We start from the raw sequence: 20,903 nt of genomic DNA, 5'->3' as shown, positions 1-20,903 counted from the left end.
TCTAATCCTAATCTAATTTGGAAAAAAACTGTGTAGCTCTAGTTATAATTTTATTTGGAAAAAAACTGTGTAGCTCTAAATATAATCCTATTCTTATTTGGAAAAAAACTGTGTAGCTCTAATTATAATTTTATTTGGAAAAAAACTGTGTAGCTCTAAATATAATCCTAATCTTATTTGGAAAAAAAGTGTGTAGCTATTATTCTAATTTTAATCTAATTTGCAATAAACTGTCTGGCCAGGCGCTTAGCCAGCCCAAAAATAAGGAGGTGGTTTTGAAATGAAAGGGAGGTGTTTCGAATTTACTAATATAGCGTCAATTGATTAGGGTTAAGTACATGCGTAAATGACGATTATAGAATCTTCTCGTGTTGACGACCCCGAAACGCCCTCTCTTGCTACGGGCCTGTGTGTGGCCATAATTCTAATTCGAGTCTAGTTTGGATAAACACTGTACAGCAATTATTCTATCTGATATAGAAAATCTGAAAATTTGTTGCTCAAGTCTGTGCTGTATTTTGATGCCGGACAATGTTTGCGAGTAACCTGCCAAGGTTCGATTTGTCGCTACGATAACGAGACTTACAAGACTTACTTCGATCTCCATTTCAGCGCGATCGTGTGCCGTCGGATTACGACAAGCGAGAGCCTGAGCATCGGCATATTTATCGCTTCATCAGGACGTTATTTAGAGCGGTGCTGTTGACTGCGGAATGTGCAATAGTTAATTTGGTGAGGATTTTCTTTTCTTGAATGGTATGTTCATATTAATACGAACCCGAACATTTTCGGCTGACACTCGTCAGGGGTAATCGTCAGCAACTAGTAGAGAATTGGAAAGAGCATTGTGTATCAACGATTGTATCGCTAAATATGACGTCACGATTGTTGATATAAACTACCGTACAAACTTCTTTTTAAATCTCTACTAGTTCGTAACGATTACCCCTGGCGAGTGTCAGTCAAAAAAATACTTGGCTTTATTCCAGTATGAATATATTGTTCAAATTTCTATCAGACCGCTGATCAATGATCATGCGATAGCAGATCTAATAGTTGTAATTCCTGGAAGACTGCTTTGTTTGTTCTACGTTACCGCCCGATCCCCATGACAGAACACGTTGTAAGGTTGATTCGTTTTGTCATCGATTACCGATAAAATTGCATTCGTGAAACACTTGAAAGTGATGAAAAGCGTTTCTCCGGTAAAAGTAGAAGTAAGGCCGTACATTTTATGTAGTATTGATTTCTAAGACATGTTCCAATGAGGCGGTTTAAATTTTCTTTAATTTTACTGTCTGCTTGATGAAAATTGAGGTCCAATTTTGGCTCTATTTCAACCCATGGAAGCATTGCTATATAAGAAGAAAGCTGTGGAAAAACAACCCTGAGTTTTTTCAAATTTTACCGGCTACCAGGGTTGTAACCAAGTCACAAGTCAATCTCACTTTTATAGTTTTGACTCGAGTTGAGTCATTTTCAATTCACCACTGAGTCAAGTTCGAGTCCAAGTCAGAGAGCAGAGGGTCAAGTCCGAGTCATGGTATTTTGTCTCGAGTCCAAGTCATTGTGTTGACTGTTCAGTTTCCGGTTAAAGTCTTGGTAAACCCATTTTTTATAACTCTGTTTGGTGATATCAAATGGTTCGCAATTATAGTATACCAATTTCCTCACTTTTAGCATTTTCCGGTCACATTTTCAAGAAGGCTACCACCAGTACCAACAGAGGAAATCCCAATAGTGTGTTTACTTTTTGTACAGTACGGTACATTCTTCAATATTAAAATGAAATGTCACTCTTGGCCATCTGTGTCTCGATTCTTATGACTTGGTTAAGTCGTGCGCATTGACTCGATTCTAAGTCGAGTCAATACACAAATTGACTCGAGTTGAGTCATTTCCGTATTTAGAGAAAATGACTTGAGTCAATTTGAGTCATCAGAAAATCGTGACTCGATTCATTATAACCCTGCTGGCTACGTCAGAAAATTGTCAGTTTGTCTAAAAAAGCAAAACCTCAACAAATTTGGCTACACTCCAACCAGTAGCAGCGAAGTTTTTGATGGTCAAAATTTTGGATTTCAAAACATAGTATTTACAAGGGGGTGGATCCATACCGTAGTAAACAATTGAAGAGTTTTCTAATGTAAATACTATTTTTTACAAGTCCAGAAATTTTGTACTCAAATAACTTTGATTCTACTGTTTGGAATTGGACCAAATTTTTTGAGCATCGTTTCTTCATACAACCTTCAAATTTCATGGGGTAGACAGCAAAATTTTTATATTGATTTTTATTAAATATATCCAATACCGTATTTTTTCTTATATAGCAATGCTTCTATTGGTTGGAATTGTGTCAAAATTGGCTCGCAGCGTTTTTCTTTTCAGGCAATCACACAATTTTATCAGGTAAGCCGTAAAATTTGAAAAAATGTTATTTTTGAATAGTCCTAATGAGCACACCGATGCTTCATGAAGAATGAGGGACACGCCAGTATATTAAAATGATTTTCCCTAATATTGTTGTAATTATATTCCTCAGTCCACATCCATTTAACCGGTAAATATTGTCATCGGCGGAAAAACTATATACCGGTACATCAATATATACATGCGTCGATATCCTAATCCGGTACATTTAAAAAAATATTTTGAACTTCAAATCAGTTTTTGATTGTATCGATTGCATCTTCGTACGCTATCAATGAACATTGAACGGATTGTTGGTGCCATTAGTAACTTGGTTGCTTCTGATTTCAGGTTTATTTGGAGAGGTTATTAACAACTGCGGAGATTATTTCATGTCCTGGGAACTGGAAGCGTATCGTACTAGGTAGGTGAACTCGTTAATTGCATGATTGTCATTACTACGGCCATTTTTTACCTAAAAAATAAGAATTTGAACATTTTTTACCTTTAAAATCTTAATTTTGACCTAATGTAGGCAAATTAACACAGTAACACGGTAGTTTTTTGAGTCCTCAAACAGCTTATGCCTGCTTGTCCCAATTGTATGTCTGTGTAACTGCACAGTGCTCATTAGAGATGTTCAAAAAAAAATTTTTATTCCTATTTCACTGGCTATGTGATAAAATTGTTAGGTCGGTTAAAACAACGCTGCGCTACACATTTGGCACAATTCCAACCAGTGGAAACGAGATTCTTGCAGTAGAAAGTTTTGAATTTAGGCCTATAATATAAAAAATAAAATTTCAAATTTTTCTGCCTACCCCACGAAATTGTTAGGCTGTCAGTAGAGATGATGCAAACCAAATTTAGCTCAATTCCAACCAGTAGAAGAGAAGTTATCGCGGTAGAAAAATTTCTAATTCCATGATTTTATAGTAAATAATTAAAGAGTTAGTCACCGTAAATACTATTTTATTCTCATCCAAATTTTTTCACCCCAATAACTTTGCTTCTACTGTTTGCAATTGAGCCAAATTTGTTGTGCATCGTTTCTTCATACAACCTTCAAATTTTATGGGGTAACAAGCAAAATTTTTATATTGATTTTTATTAAATATATCCAAAACAGTATTTTTTCTTATATAGCAATCCTTCTATTGGTTGGATTGGAATTGTGCCAAAATTTGTTCGCAGCGTTTATTTTTCAGGCAATCAAACAATTTTATTAAGTAGGCCGTAAAATTTGAAAATAATCTTATTTTTGAATATTCCTAATGAGCACACCGCTACTTCATCAAGAATGAGTGACACGCCAGTATATTAAAATGACATTCTCTCATATTGTTGTATTTATATTCCTCAGTCCACATCCATTTAACCGTAAAATATTGTCATCGGCAAAAAACTATGCATATCAATATATATGGGTCGATATTCCAATCCGATACACCGTTTTTTTTTTATATATTTCAAACTTCAAATCACCTCTTGATTGTATCGATTGCTTCTCGGTACGTTGCTAATGATCTTTGTATGGATTATGGGTGCCATTAGTAACCTGATTCTTCCTCTTTACAGGTTTATTTGGAAAGGTTGTTAACATACGCGGGGATTATTTCATGTCCTGGGAACTGGAAGCGTATCGTACTAGGTAGGTGCACTCGTTAACTGCATGATAGTCATTGGTAGGGCAATTTTTTTTACCTAAAATCAGAAATTTGACATTTTTGACCTAAGATATGCAAATTAGGTGTTTTCCCACATAGTGTTAGAATTGAATAGTATTTTCATATTGAAATGAACCCGGATATTTTCGGCTGACACTCGTCAGGGGTAATCGTCAGCACCTAGTAGAGAATTGGAAAAGAGAGCGTGTTCGTGTACCACCTGAAAATAGTAGCCTACATTGAATGCTCTCTCTTTCATGCCGGTGACGTCATATTTTGTGATACGATTGTTGATATACAATGTTCTTTCCAATTCTCTACTAGTTGCTGACGATTACCCCTGACGAGTGTCAGCCGAAAATATCCGGGTTCATTTCAAAATGAATATACTATGCAATTGTATATTGAAGTTCTGTACCTCCAAGAAGCTCTTCAAATGTTAGAATTGTACTACTTATCTTCATTTCTGGTTGGAACTGTCTGTCCTAACGAAGTAGTTTCATTTAAACGAAATCTAGCCCTATGAAGAATTCCAGCAGTTACATTACGCATTATGGTAGAAATGATGAAAATATTTGTAACACAACGAAAGATACTTTGCTACATTCTCGGGTAGAAAGTGTATGCCCTAATCAAGTAGCTTGTCAAGAATAGAGAAAGGAAGTTCATTTGTTGCCCTAACGTAGGGTTGCCACACGTCCGGAATTTCCCGGAACATGTCCGGCATTTCACTGTTCAAACTTGCGTCCGGAAGGAATTTCTGAAATCCGCCTAAATATCCGCAATTTTGAAGGCTTGACGTAGGCTCATAATTTTATCATAAATCAACATATGAATGTTATTTTGGAGGATATTTATGCTACATGACATTTTCCTTCGCACTGCGCGCGATTTACTATCACAATAATTGATTTTAATTAAAGGGACTGCCACTCTCGAAAAAAATGCAATAAAATAGAACTAAAAACGACCTTCATTTACTGAAATAAGCCTAATTGTAATCACAATTATAGGAGAACGGTATATTCATAGACATGGTTAAGACCGATAAAATGCTTTATTCAAAGAGAGTGGTTCCAAACATGGGGGTCGTTTGTTTTTATTCTGGGCTTCGCAAACATGTTGAGCGTAATCAGATTTCAAAATAACCCAGGTCTAAGTCTGGGTAAAGGTGCTGATTTGTTTTAGTCATCAGCTCGTCAAATTATGATCTGGGCCAAGTAACATTTTCAAATTGGATGACGGCGCGATCATAAAAGGTTGGAAACCACTTGATGTGGGGTGTTTATAAAGCTGTGTGGTGCGCACCGGCATAACGCTGATAAAATCTTGTCGGTGTGACATGAACTTGACTTATCGATGTACAATTATGCTCCCTGTATTTTCGAAGTCATCGTCCTCTACCAATTCTGCCTCTAACCCTGATCATGTGGGCGGAGAGACGAACCAGTAGTCACCAATAGTCATACATATAGGAAACAATATCATTGACAGAATTCATTCAAAAAATGTAATGACCAGATGCATATAGCAAGCCCCGCAGAAGTTGCATCGATTACCCTATGATGTGCCTAAAATCATTGTTTATTTGGGCGGGAGAGGGCTGAAAAAATGTGGTTTCGGTCCCGGTTACACAACACACAGCCACATATTCTGAACCGGGTCGTGACCGTTTCAGGTCTATAAGCTTATCTTTGCAAGTGTGACGTCATATTGACAGACAATGTGCTCATAACTCATTTCGAAATCCACTAGTGAACGCTAAAGAGTGTCTGTAATTTGGGTGACAGAAATATAGTAAACCTAACCTAATGTCACAATTTTGACCTAATTTTGAATTTTTATGACATGTAAAGAAAATCGCGCTACTGATTATATGCCTAACGATGGCACGCGCTTTCTAGTACTAATTCATTTTTTTAAAGAACAAGAACTAGAACAAATCTCATTCAAAACACGCCACTGAAACTAGGACCACTTAAAAACAGTATTTAGTTAACCTTCAACTGAACTACATTGTAGTTTGTGCAGGCATGGTCTTTACACCTTGGCAATATACTATGAATGAGAATATGTTTCGTTATATATTCTCCATATCACGATTTTTGCTTTCAAATATTCAAATATGATGCAGGGATTGACCGTAGAGCTGATAACTTGGTCCATTTGATTGACTATTTATAGCTGGTAATTTGGTGGATTTTGTGTTCAGGGGCTATTCTCTTGTCTTCCTAAGTGTGGGACGATCAGCTGTCTGGAATGTGGGCTACTGCCAGATTTTGAAAGATATGACTGTGAAGGATATGTGAGATATCGTATCTTGTTATCTGCACTATTATGCATCCAGATGTGATCTTGTCGGTCTGTATAAGTACTAGTGTAAAGCAGGACTAACGCTGTACATTTCTAGTCAATTACAAGTAGAATGAGCAATTTTGAAGACTTGAAAGTAGGGAATGAAGATGTCTAGCACTTCAATACAATTGAATAGTGTATTTATATTGAAATGAACCAGGATATTTTTGGCTGACTCAGTCAGGGGGAATCATCAGCAAGTAGTAGAGAATTGGAAAGAACATCATATATCAGCAATCATATCACAAAATATGAGGTCACCTTCATGAAATTGTTACTAATCGGGCGGAGAGAGCGCTCGAGCTCAATGTACTGTTTTTAGATGGTACACAAATTGTTGATATACAACGTTCTTTCCAATTCTCTACTAGTTGCTGACGATCACCCCTGACGAGTGTCAGCTGAAAATATACGGGTTCATTTCAATTTGAATATACTATTCTAATGAAGCTTCATAAAGCACTCTAGGAATTTGTTTTGAAAGTAGATCTGGCTGAGAATTCGCTACATTGTGGCCCATGTAAGGTGTCTGCTTTAGAAATGGCAAGGATCATATTCGCGGACATCTCAAAATGACGAATGACCAGGTTTGTAACCAAGTCGCAAGGTTCCGAGTCACAAGACGATCACACTCTTTATAGTTATTACTCGAGTCAAGTCGAGTCATTTTCAATTCTTCACCGAGTCAACTCCAAGTCAGCCAATAGATGGTCGAATTCGAGTCATGGTGTTTTGACTCGAGTCAGAGTCCAACTCATTGTGTTTACTGTTCAGTTCTGAGTTCAATCCGACTCAACCCACTTTTTTTAACTCTGCTCGAGTGATATAGAATGGCTCGCATTCAAAATATCGTAATTTTCCGCAGTATTAACAGTTTCTGGCCCTATTTTCCAAGTATCAGGACTAATAGACGAAATCCCATTAATTTGGGACTTTACTATTCTTCAAAGCCAAGTCTAGTCACCAAATAATCGCGACTCTAGTTATTCAACCTTGCTAATGAGCCTAAAAATAGGTCAGTCTTTGAATACATATTCATTTACCGTGATACAGAGGCTGTTTCAAGCCTTTCTTACCAAAATGTCCTATGTAAAACTGATGCAAACATCACCAAACCACTTTGTACGATATTGAGATTGCGAAAGTGAGTTGTTTTGCCTTGAAAACTTGAGCAGAAGTGCAAGTGGAAACATGGCCACTCGAGTAAGCAGAGTAAGTAAGCAAAATCTCCCCTAGTACTCGGAAATTTTAGGAGTACTTCGTTACTAATCTTATCTACTAGAATACTTGACTTAACTTGTAGCCTTAAACTCGCTTCGAACTGAATCTTATCGTTAGACTTTAGAAAACTTTCAGCTTTTATAAATCGGGTTTCAATTGTTCTAGCTAGACAAATTTTTCCAAATTAGATTGTAGTTAAAATTACTGAATTGCAAATAAATAATAGAATTAGATGCCGAGGATGTACAACAAAAATCAAATTTCGTTTTATATCCGATCTAGATATCATTCAAAATTGTAATCAGATTTCATTCTCGTAAGAGTAGAACACCTGATCAGTAAGCTGCTGCTGTCATGATCATTGAAGCGTAGCCGATTAGCCAATCACGAGACCTGGTTATATAATTACTTGTCTTCTCGCCGTTCTATGATCGGTGGCAAGCCCATTCTTAGGCAGCTACTTTCAAACGCTTTGATCGAAATCTTAACCGCTTTCCTGTGAGATTTTTACAGTATCCTCATTGTTGTTTTTATCAATAATCTATAGAATGAGACACAGTCACGGAGTATTTTCAAGATTTTTCAAATTTTCGACAACCTTAATGAATATACTATTCAAATGTTTGATAGTAATATGTGAAACAACTAATAATAGTAATGAAAGTCATGCCAGAATGTGAAAAAAATTTCGCGACTTGCGCGACTATGGCAGGTCCCAGAAATTACTCATAGTATGCCGGAATGAATAAATAGATTAGTCCGGAGTTCAGCAGAAATGGACATGGCCAGTTTAACATGGATACTTGGCATCCAATTAGTTCGTTACGAATATGTCGTATAATGAGGTCCTATGGGCGACATCAGTAATCGAAATGTGGTCGTGAATGGCAAAAAGGTTGGACACTGCTGATCCAAAGTACTTTGTAACAAATCGTAGCCCCTGGTGAAAATGTTAGCAACACCATGAAGCATCATTATGATACACAATATTAATAGCGATATTCTCCCGCCACAGATCGAATATATCAGATGCATATGCAACGGTGGATGTCGTGTTTCAGTCGATGACTTTTTGTCTCTCGTTAACAACTCTACTTTGAAGAAAGTAACATTGATATACGTGTATGAAGATGACATGTTGAATGGAGACGAATTGAAGAAAGCCCAGAAGATTGCAAATAATATCAATACTGAAATGGAAGTTTTAAAATGTGAGTCATTGTTAGGATAAGTGTATTATTGGGTATATGTAATTTTTTAGATATAAGAAGGAAGTGTGATGATTTTGCATGAAATGCTCCTTTCACGTTACGTGCCTAATGAGTTACTAACCAGACTAGAAATCTTGTGGCGTGATGTAGTGTCGTTACCACAGTTACCTGATAACGCACGGTAGTAGTGAGTAGTAATATAATTCGAGATCCTATGTTTAATGCGAATCATTGTTTTACGCATGACTTCCCATACGTTGCTGATCATTAACTTGTTTATGAAGTGTGTCAATTTCAAAGTAAGACGTCTAAGCGTCTAAAAAACTACTTTTTGCTTGACAATATCAAAAATGCAAAAATCAGTATTTCAGCACTAGAAACTGACGCAGAAGTAGTATTCAAATCAAACTACTTGAGTAAGTGTACGAGTCGCTATAAACTAGTTAAGTAGTAGAGAAAAGTAGTTGATGATACCCTAGCTTCTAGGGTTGTGGTAAAGATATATAGAGCTTAATGAGGGGGCGACGAGTCAAAAAAGTTTTGAGACTCGTATATTTTCGTAACCACAGGAGAAAATACAGTGCTCTATATGGATATCTGGTGAGCATACTGACACCCATCGGTTCTGAAAGTTGCTAACACTGGTTCCATAATGATCGGATGTGCGTTCAAGCGAGTAGTTTCATAAGCAGATTTAGTTGCAGGGATGCTTACTTTTAGCAATTAACAGGAGATATCTAGTTTCTAAATTGCCAGATCTATCATCGCGGTTAATTCAAAATGACTATACGCAGCAAGTGAACGAAATATTGTAAAATATGTTCGGTTACCGCGATACATGGGCTATTTCACGCTACTCGTACGACACTTTCACGGAACAAAAATGACGAAAATTCATCCCGAAACTACTTGCTACTTTTCAAAATCCAAATTGTATGAAGTAAGTATTTTTTTCCAACAACTGTTACACCAAGTCGAAATGGAAGTAGTCTAAACTTGTAACCACTTGATTAAGCGGCCCAAGTAGATAAAATAGGAGAACTTCGTTACTGACCACCGATACAAAATCAATAATCGATTTCGATTCGAAATTTTATTTAATGACGGGATTTGGATTTGGACATCTTTTACTAACAATTATTTGGTATATTTGTAAATTATTTCTCATTTCAGTGGCTCGAGAAGCAGACACCTGGCCGCTACTCGACCTCAGATTTTATAACAGGTGAGTAGAAGTCGCGAAGTTTGACCGTTCTAAGAACGAGAGTTGTAATTTAGCCCTCCCCTCCATGCTCGATCCATACTCATATGCGGGCCATTCTAAACCTGGACGACAAAAGTTGGAGCCATCACATTCCCAAATCTTCTGAAAATTGGTACATTCACAGATGAGATAATTACAAACGCGATAAACTTCATTTGAGGAAAATTGAACTGCGGGGTCAAAAGTTGCGACATTTTGAAAATTCACGATTTTCGGCACATTTCAGATCTGCGACATTCAGGTTTTATTAATGTAATATTCGAAAAGGTGTGAGCAGATGTTAGATTACAGTTAAGATTTGACACTCGGTTTTCTGGAAAGCTAGTTTCTTGACCGTTATTCCCATGTGGCAATAAATGCCATGCGGTGTAGGGATAAAGGTTAAATTGACGCGAAACTTAATTGATGGTATGAAATCGGTCAAGCGTTACAAAATTTATAATGTCAAGCGTGTAGAGTATCTTGTGAAAGCTGGCTTCAAGGGCAATTTTTCATAGCTGATTCATTCATTTTTTTTACTGTACGGTTGTGAAATTGCAGTCTTGAGAGTACACTGCATTTGTGCATGAAAATGTGTAAGTTTGGAATATGCTAGACCGTTGGTTTTGTTGTCCAGGTTTGGAATGGCCCATGCTGTAAATGAAACAAATTTATATAGATTCATTGTTAACGTGGTGTCGAATAGTGACGTCATAACGATAAAACGATATCACACGGTACATCAAATGAAGCGTCGTTGAAAACAAACTTTGTTTATTCTGCAAATTTGCGATGTGATACATCCCAGTTAGTAGTGAAATTGGGCAAAATTACTTTAATAATTGGAAAAAGTAGAAGTACTTGCTTACTGACAACCTCTGTCAATGTATAGCACTATAGTTGAGCTTCGGCAGTAATGCGTCACTTCAATGCATGGTTACTTGCTGCATTCAGCTGCCGTGGATCTCATTTTCCTGTGAGAAATATCGGAAAATAAAAACTGACATTTGACGAGAGGCTCGCGTTATAGACACGGCAAAAGTCGAAAAACAATCCGTCCGCACTGGTCAGCGGCTGGAAGTGAAAAATAGAGTTGATGTTCGGAATATGTGGTCTCATCATTTGTACAAACTATCGAAATAGTTATTGATTCGACTCGTACAGAAGTTGGAGTCCATTTATTAAATCGGGTTACAAATAAAGGTATTTTAAATGAAGGTTTCAAAATTAAAGACGTCTGTGGATTTAAAATATGATTACTGAGACGTGTGTCGCATACTTTTATTAGGTAATCGCAAGTGGCAACTTACGAATGTTCCGTACATATCGTAATGAAGAACGTGTTGTCAAGAATTGTGCCGCCAATTGACTCGATTCCTGAATTGATAACAGTCAGACTTGGACAACTATAAAATGATCAACTTTTCCAAATTTGAGTGGAATTAAAGTGATAGTTGCACATCTATGTTAAAAGTAGATCACAATTAGAATTGCTGAATTCGTGAGTCATTGGACATGTAATGAACACCCGTTCATATGTCGGTTCCTTCTTATGAGCACGAGAATAGCAAATATCTGTACAGCAAGCTTTGTTCGTTTCGTTCTATACAGTTCTATCAGTAGCATTAACAGGGAAACCAGAAATTAGATAAGAACTAGAATGGGAGCATAGAAACAATCCACAAATTTAACTAGAATTATATTACCGGCATTTCGCTCAAATTAGACTACTATTATTATCTAGTTGTCCAAGTCTGTCACCAGAACGTTTATCATCGCCAAGTTCGGTTTACCTGGATGATGAAATCAGACATGGGGTGATTACTTCATGAATGTAATCGATTGCGATTACGATTGCTTCTGAATCACGTGATTACGATTGCGATTACGATTACAGCAAAACCAGGAAGTAGTCGATTACGATTACGATTACATTGGAAAAGTAATCACGATTACTCACGATTACATTTATTTTGCATCTTAGTAGTTATATTGGAAGACAATACCTGGATTGCGCTGAAAACGCCTAATGAGAAAACAACTTTATTTTAGAAAGATGCGACATCTGCTTGTTACGTCATAATGTACCCATTGCCCATTTTATAAAGGACGATTTATCGCACCCAACGATTTGCATTCTTGCTAGGTCCGCAACTCCCGCACCCCAAATTCCTTAATAGCCTATGGTTGGGAGCGTGCTCGGAGGGGACTCAAAATTATTTCGTAAACCAGCATAAATTATAGAGTATTTTCGAGAGATTTCATTGACTTAAAAATTCTCTTTGAGTTTTGCGATTTAAATGTCTCTAGATAGCTTGATTTTGAAATGCATATGTGTCCCCCTCAGGAAATAAAGCATGCATAATTCATAGTAATACGCATTTTTTGTGCCAGTCAATACCGCGCCCCGTAGCACCAAAAGACATATGCAGTTTCGGCCAGCATGCGACTCCACGAAGAGTACTACATTAGCCAAAACTTAGGGTATATGTGTCCATTGTCAATAGCCGCGCTGGGTGGGCGTGACTAACAGTCCTGTTCTTCCAATCTGAGCCGACGATGCAAATGCCACTCGGACACCCTCAGAGCATTAGACATGACAATTTGTGTGTGCGTCTCACGCAAGTTTACCTTTTAGTCTGCTACGTTTAGGCCACTACAATATCGTTTGACTATACAACAGACCGGAGGTCACGAATTAACAACATATAATAAAGTAATTATTGCAAGATACCAGACGTTATAATTATGAATTGCGCGCCTCCTGCTCTTCAGGTAAATCTAACCATCGGGGGTTGAGATAGGAGTTAAAATGCCATATAATGCAATTACCAATATTATTGACGAAATTAAATCTTCAACTTGAAAATTGACTACCCAATGGGGGACCAAGACCAACGTTTAGAGTGGGGTACTATTTTGCTGTTTTGTCGCTGACATGGTATATTATTATTATTATTATTAATTTTGAAAATGGGACATTGTGGCGCTTGTCACCTCATCGGTCTGGTGCGCCACGACAGAAATGTTGTATTACCAGTCACAAGTCGTGTACTTTTGCAAGTCGTGTACCTTAACGAAAATTTGTTCAAATCAAAACATTGCTTGCCAGGACGAACTCGACGAGAGGCGAGAGAAGTTCTGGTCGTACGAGAAGGTTATATGTGGTGAACTCAACTTTCATGACATGATATAAGCCGATTGCTATGACGGCAGGTCCAAATGTTCAGTAAAGAATTGTGAAATAGCGATTGGCGTCCGTTTTGAGGAGAATAATACGAGAATAAGAAAAGGTGGACATAAAATTCTGCCTTCAACTTAATACAGAGAGAGAGAGAGATATGATATTCTTTCTCGCCTGCACCATCGAGATGCTTTGGCGACGGAGTTGCGATACGGCCCCATGAGGTCATCTAGTCTGCGCCCCCGTTTTTTTTCTCCTCCATGCTATCCGTGATTGCTGAGCGCCTAGCAGGATAGCTGCGGATACCATTTTTCGAGTCTTTGGTATGACCTGGCCGGGGATCGAGAACCCACGACCTACCGCTCGAGAAGCCGGACGCATAACCATTACACTATCTCGTTAAGATAATGCAATGCAAAGTGCCATTACGAGAAACGGCAAAAACAAACGGCTCGGTTATGATATATATCAGCAGCTGTTGATTTTTAATGCTTTGTTGTGGAAACAGTAATGTTTTATTTGACGGGTTGGCCTACAAAAATTTTTACCTCTGTCTTGTGTACGTTCGTACCACGTGGGCCTACTGCTCGCCAAGCAGCAACGGTCAAACTGCGTTTAACTAAGCATAATCAAACACTAATACAAAAGCTGCTATTTTAAACTAGGTCAGTGGTTCCCAACCGGGGGGAATTCCCCCTTGGGGGAATTTTGAAATTTTTAGGATAGAATCTGGCTTCAGGGTTGTATCGCAAGATCCACTGGGTTAACAAGGTTTTTAAATTTTTATGGTTAAACTGTCAAGTATGAAACTATAGTTCTTTACAAATGTATGTTTCTTTGGCGGATTTTAAGCTAGGTGGATGTTTAAATGTCTTCCGTACATATTACACCCCCTGATAAAGTGAGGCTCACGAGAGGATTTCGTTAAGCCCGTGACAGCCTTTCGGCCAAATTGCTAGTGAGCAGGAACAAGTCAAGCTGAATTCAAAACAAGGCCGCTGGCGAAAATGTTTGCCTTTTTAAGCCAACATATGAGCTAACGTGAAAAACATACCAAATTCATCGATTCTACTCAAGGTCATAGCAAGCGGACTTAGTGATATATTTTTCGTCAGCGGCTACCCGACCGGTAAAAACAGGTCAAATTTAGCTGTACTTTACAAAAGTTGTAGTGCAGTCCGCATTCGACATAGTTCGGACATATCCGAATATGTTTGGCCATATTGATCAGTCAACAAATGGTTGTGCGTTATAAAGCACCGTTTTTTGGTCACATGCAACTTTTTCTTTGGGGTGGGGTGGGGGGAAAATGTATATTGATAACCCGATTTACAGCACGGTGGGTGTTCTTACAATCACACAAATGTACATCGGATATCTAATTACTATGTGTGGATACTTCTTACGCAAAGACGAGGAAAGCTAATAGGCTACTTCTGACGTAATAATGAACAGTGGCATTTGAAAATCAGACGTTTGTGCTCTCAATAACGGGTGTATTACCTCTTTCTTGTTCACGAATGTTCAGTTTATGACACAGTCCTTGTACAAATAAAAAGTAATCGTTCTTTCACAAAGAAATCGATTAAATAAGGGAAGTAGTCGATTACGATTACGATTACTTCGGAATTTTTTCGAATGTAATCGATTGCGATTACGATTACTTGAAAATGCTGTAATCGTCGTAATCGATTACGATTACTAATCGCGATTACCCCATGTCTGGATGAAATACACGTCCCATTTTATGGCGTTTCCACTCATACAGATAATGCTATTGCATGAAAAAGACACTTTCAAAGGAAGAAAGTGTTGAGCTACTTTTCCAAGTGTCATCGGTACTCGATATTGTCAACTACACGGCAATTTGCCTTCACGAAATGTAAACTGTCAATAGAATTCTCTAACCAGTACTCCTGCCCGGCTGTCAGTGTCGCTTTCTGAGGTACGATGTGTTGGTAAATGCTTAAACCGAATAAAACGAATAAAATGATTCAATTAAATTGATGGTGTGCCAAAGATAATTGGGAACTATTCTGCGTTAGTATAAATCCAGGAGAGGGCTCTACATCAAAATCGACCTAATGTTGTACTCAATGACACAATCGTTTTCTATTCTGATACATGACGGGATGATGATGCGAAACTGCGAAAACCAATTAAAAAATGTTATTGCATCTAGTTTGATATCACATAAGAAAGCTCTAATATACTTGTAGATGACGTACACGAAAACCTAACCTACCTCAGACTTATACCGCAGTATAAATCGACTACAGCAGCTTAACCAAAATTATACATACAAATATGAACATAGGAAGATATGCACGTAGGCACTTGGAATCTATGGACACGATAGTTAGGTTATGTTTTCATGTACCCTTCGTTTGGGCTTTTCAGGTGTGGATTCATGCTCTTCAGTCTTTTCGGGAAGAGTGCATGGGGCGAGTTGGCCCTGTTGCCCGGTCCATCTCGAGCGTCCAAATATTTTGCAGACAAGTCTATTTAATAAAGATATATATTCAGTGTTATTTGTTTTTCAGACAGGCTTGGAAATCGGAATCCGAAACCGAAGACAGCGATACCAGCGAATCCGAAACCGACGATGCCTATGTTGACACCGACAAGGCCTATGCCTCACAAGAACGTACAATTTCCCATCAACCAATCTGAGATGCGAAGAACAGAAAAAATACGTTGTATTTAGAAGCTCGAACTGACTATTCTGCGCTCCATTGATGAAATGAACATGTGATTCATTCTACCATACTATTTATATTGTGCATTTTTGAATTGCATAGCAAAACGTTGCGCAAAGCTTAACCATTCGACAAATAGCATTGCCGTTCCGGGAAACTTAATTTAACCGATTCAAACGTAACCGATGTTTCGCTACAGTACAGTTGGAGCCTTTATGATGCATGATTTCATTCTTTTGTAAATCCAATAAAGTAAGTTGAGAGCTTTGTAAGATGTGTTTTGTATCATATACGTGTTATGTTCTTGATCTTGTTTGAACAATAACTCAATGCGACGAGGTTGCAATAAGAAATCAGTATATTATCAGCAGTATAACTTTAAGACAGGCGACACGATCCAGAGTTCAGTTAAATGAAAGACCACGAGACAACAGAACAAAGGGTATAAATACAAGCACGACACACGAGGAAATAATGATTGGCGGTAATTACTAGTCCTATAGAAATTAGGAGTGAAACAACACTGAACGTAAATGCACGAACATAACAATACGGACCTAAACGGGCATAACGCCCCCGTTTTTGAGTAGAATTTTTCTTTGATTTGCGAAAAATTGTGACATGATGAGTGAATTCAGATGGCAAATTTGGAATCAGCAACGTCAAATTAGGTAAACTCAATTAATCTTTCGCAACAAAAATGTTGAAAAATGTCAACCAGTGCTATTGACCAACTTTTATATTAGCTGGTACGACCTCGTATTTTCGTGATGTTACTTCCTCGATCTCACTTTACCGTTTATGCAATCTTTCATCATTGTTGTAGTAAGAAGTCACGTGCATATACATATCAAAATCTTAATATGTGTTAGTGCTTTTTTGCTGTTTATAGCTTCGAGATAATTGAATACATTAAAATGTACATATAAGCAAAAAACAAACTGAAAATAAGAGAAAAATTGAATATTTTGAATGTTTAGTGTATGATGTCTCTATATTTGGTGTGATGGATTGAAATAGAAATTCCATTTGAAATGAAATAAAAAAAATATGATATGTAAAAAAATGCAAAATATATTGCGGTTTCAGGTAGGTTTTGAATTCCAATGTCAAAGTCAATTTAGGATTCTATATGCGACCTATACCTACATAGTTGTGCTTCCCCACATTTTGAGCTGTCTTATGGTCTCGGTAATATTTGGCAGGCATTTAGCTGAGCATGCTACTTGCGCCAATAACTATAGTGACGACAGATTCTCAATTTTGGGTAAAGGCCGCACACTTGTCCGCGCTGGAATGGACATTCATTAAGATCCATCAACCACGCTTATGCCAGCAGAAGGAACGTTTGCTTTAGCTAAAAATCGGCCACTAGCTGCGCTCGCGGTTTGTCTGCACTTGATGTTTTGTTTCTATGACCTCACAATTGGCTGTATGCAATGTAGTTATATGCAAGTTTTTGAAATTCTCATTATGCCGACGATTACCCATGATGAGTGTTCGCTCGAAAAGCTTCGGGTTTTGATATATTTCTAATATGAATATATTATTAAAATGTATATTAAAGTTCTGTACCCCAAAAAGTCTCTTTATTTGAAATCTCAATAACATGATATACTAGAGTTAACCCACAATACGGCCGAATCTCAACACATAACGATCAAACTTTCTGATAAATAATCGTATGAATTTGATTCGTTGTTCTCTCTCCACTGAAATATAATGATTCACTAATGGCAGTTCATACATCGGTGTTGTTGACAGATACCTTGTGATTGATCTGAAATAACTCTCAGCATTATCAACAGCTCATCATGATCAAGTAGAATATTGTTAATGACTATTAACTACATTTTACCGTGGAACAATGTAGTAGATATCTTGGTGATTTATTGTAGTTTATTGACAGCATTTTCATGCTATGAAATGTGTAGTATTGAATTTAAAATACATTAATCAATCGTTTGAGATTAACAATTCCGTATTGTGAGCAGATTTTTATTATTCTTAGAACGTAGAAGGCCACCGGAGGTTGGGAGTGACTCGAGTCAAGTTTTTCGTATGACTTGACGTGACTCGAGTCACTTTGCAAAAATGACTTGACTTGACTCGGCGCTTCAGAAACGTGGATTGACTCGGAGCCTAATTTACGAGTCAATTTCAACTCACCAAGTAAACAGTGTCGATTAAATATCTGTATCTTATTTATGTTGGGATTATTCGCGATATAGGCCTACCGGCGTGACTTCTGAGAGAAACAAGTCATACACTGATTGTACCTTTCACTGATCCTCATTGTCACACCACAAATAAATTGACCGCAAACGAAATGATGACAGCAGCTGACGTTTATGTTCTAGCAGTAGAATAATCTAATAGCCACGTATCTGTTTCTTGGACGGCTGAGTGCTTACCTCGCGCAGTGCCCTGCCCACCTCGACCGAAATCCTCACCTTGTATGATTTGAATAGAACGAATATAGTATATGCGTTAGTAGGCTATTCTCACGGATATGTGGATGGGCAGTGTATCATATCAATTTGTTTCAACTTCTCGACGCTTCGTATTCGATCCTCTGTTTTGGCTCACGTATTTTATTAGCTGATCTACGTCTGCGTGAGCGAAACAACGCCTTTTTTGCATATTGGACTTTATACCAGGTTTGTAATGACTCGACTCCCAAAATACGGAAATTACTCGAGTCGAGTCAATCTGTGTAGGCCCTATTGGCTAGACTTTGAACCAAGTCTTATGACACGAGATATAAACAGCCAAGACCGATATTTCATCGTAATTTCGAAGAATAGTAACGTAACCACCCGACTGGGATTTCGTCTATTGGTACGAATACTTGAAAATGAAATCAGATACTGCTGAAAGTGAGGAAAATTAGTATATTACAAATGCGAACCATTCGATATCACCAATTGAATTATAAAAAAGTAAGTTTAACAAGATTTCAACTGGAAGCTGAGCAGTCAACACATTGACTTGGGCTCGGACTCGAGTCATAATACCATGCTCGGACTCGACCCTCTGCTCGCGGACTTGGACTCGGTGGTGAGTTGAAAACGACTCGAGTCAAAACTAGAAAATTGAAATTGACTTGTGACTCGGAACCTTATTGTAACTTGGTTACAACCCTGCTGTATACTTGGTACTTGATTCGAGATATATGACCAATACGTCTGTCTTTTACACATCCAGAAAATGTCATGACTTTGAATCATCACTCATACTTCGAAAATTGAATTTGACTTGAATTGTGATTTGACTCGTGACTTGACTTGACTCGAGTCACCTCCAAAAAACGCGTGAGCTGACTTGACTCGAGTCATCTTCGAAAATCGATTGACTTGACTTGACTCAAGTCAAAATGTGCAATGACTCGAAATGATTCATGCATGACTCGATGGTAGTGATACTTGTTCCCAACACTGGCATACACATACCAACCACTTCAGTAAGTAATGCAAGTAGATAAATATACTCAAGTGTTCCGATATAATAAATATATTTATGATGAACTGAGAAAATTGTCGCGACGCAAGCTAGTCAGAAGCTCGTTGAGTTCAGCGTAAAAGATACGCGCTTTCTCGTCTGTAGTCATCTGCTACGTGTATTATTCTTGTTTGCTCCATACACCCATACTACGGAAATATAGCGCAACTTGCCAGGATCCAGTTTAACTCGTTACTCATACCACGCATTGTGCGTGTCGAGACAGCGTTGTCATTCACAGCTCCAACACCAATGTGGTTGCGGGTTCGAGTCCGATCGAGGTCGACTCCATATTGAAGGTATATCTATACATAAGCTCCTATGCTCGCAATCTCATCCACATAAGTATTGTCTTGAAATGTCAAGAAATAGGCCGTGCTACAAGTCGGCAGCTACGGAGTGAAAATAAAGACGACCGGCATGCGGTGTAAATTACCATCGCAGTGGAAAAACACCATGAATACAACAAAACAGCAACAACAACTAATTGTGAGCTGAATCCCCCTTTCGTTCGTTTTGTCATATCCAATGTAGGGTCTGACAGTGAAATTTCTATATAAAGTTGCATGGTCGCAAACTGAAACTTTGAAATAGCTGTTCTGTTTGTACTTGAGTATAAAATTCTGACGTTACATCTAGTATTCTCGAGTACCAACGGTGACTACTTTGCCAACTTCTGCCTGTAAGCAATAAGAAATAAAGGAATATCCCAATCTCCCAATGACAGTAATCACAGTTATCTGACTCCTTACTATCATACTGTGACATCAGAAAAATTACCTATATTTTGTTTCCTTAAATTGCCTCGATGTTATCGGCAAACTAATCGGTCGGGTTTCAATAAAGGTATATTTTGCCTTACATAGTAAACGTTATAGATTCCAGAAGACGAGCGCAGCGCCGAGGTATGTGTTGAAGCGGGGCCTACGATATTCATACTCTCTACACTTCTATCGAATTATTTCTAAACAAAATTTCTTACCTTATTCAACTTGCAGTTTGATAAGTAGTGATGAGTAATTAATGGAAATATTTTCATCACGTGTGTGAGTGTCGTCAAATAGCCCGTGTATCAGGCTAACTGAATATCTTTGCGAAACTTGCAGCGTCATTCATGATTTTCTGTTAGTTCTGAAGATGCATCTTCCAATTTCAAGAGTAGCAATCAAGAATTACCTGCAAAAACTATGTCACGCTTTAAACAAACCTACATTTGAAACTACTTCAGTAATTACCTGATTTTTTATATACCACCTCCTCTTGAGGTAGTTTTGACACAGACGAAAATTGTTGCTTCTACTTGTTATTGAGTAGAAATTTGCTTTTATTCCGTCTTGTCATTTATGGATAGACTTACTTGCACAAAAGTAAAATCCAAATGAGAAGTATAATTAAAAACTGAAATATTTT

The 20,903-nt window shown here is 37.7% G+C and overlaps 2 protein-coding genes across 4 annotated transcripts in view; both read left to right on the top strand.

Moving 5' to 3' along the window:
- LOC145436850 (cyclin-Y-like protein 1) overlaps positions 1 to 8,823 on the top strand; it is a 95,718-nt gene extending 86,895 nt beyond the window's left edge. The window contains exon 6 of the mRNA XM_080314063.1: positions 8,717 to 8,823. Within this exon, the coding sequence (XP_080170189.1) occupies positions 8,717 to 8,723 (7 nt within the window). The 3' untranslated portion in view covers positions 8,724 to 8,823. The remainder of the gene's footprint in view (positions 1 to 8,716) is intronic.
- LOC145436402 (uncharacterized) overlaps positions 1 to 20,903 on the top strand; it is a 493,503-nt gene that overhangs the window by 200,761 nt on the left and 271,839 nt on the right. The window lies entirely within an intron of this gene.

Source organism: Botryllus schlosseri, chromosome 1, assembly GCF_051294905.1.
Source record: "Botryllus schlosseri isolate E-star chromosome 1, Bs_hap1, whole genome shotgun sequence".
NCBI lineage: Eukaryota > Metazoa > Chordata > Ascidiacea > Stolidobranchia > Styelidae > Botryllus > Botryllus schlosseri.
Note: the sequence above shows the minus strand (reverse complement) of the source record. Positions and strands in the feature narration are given on the sequence as shown.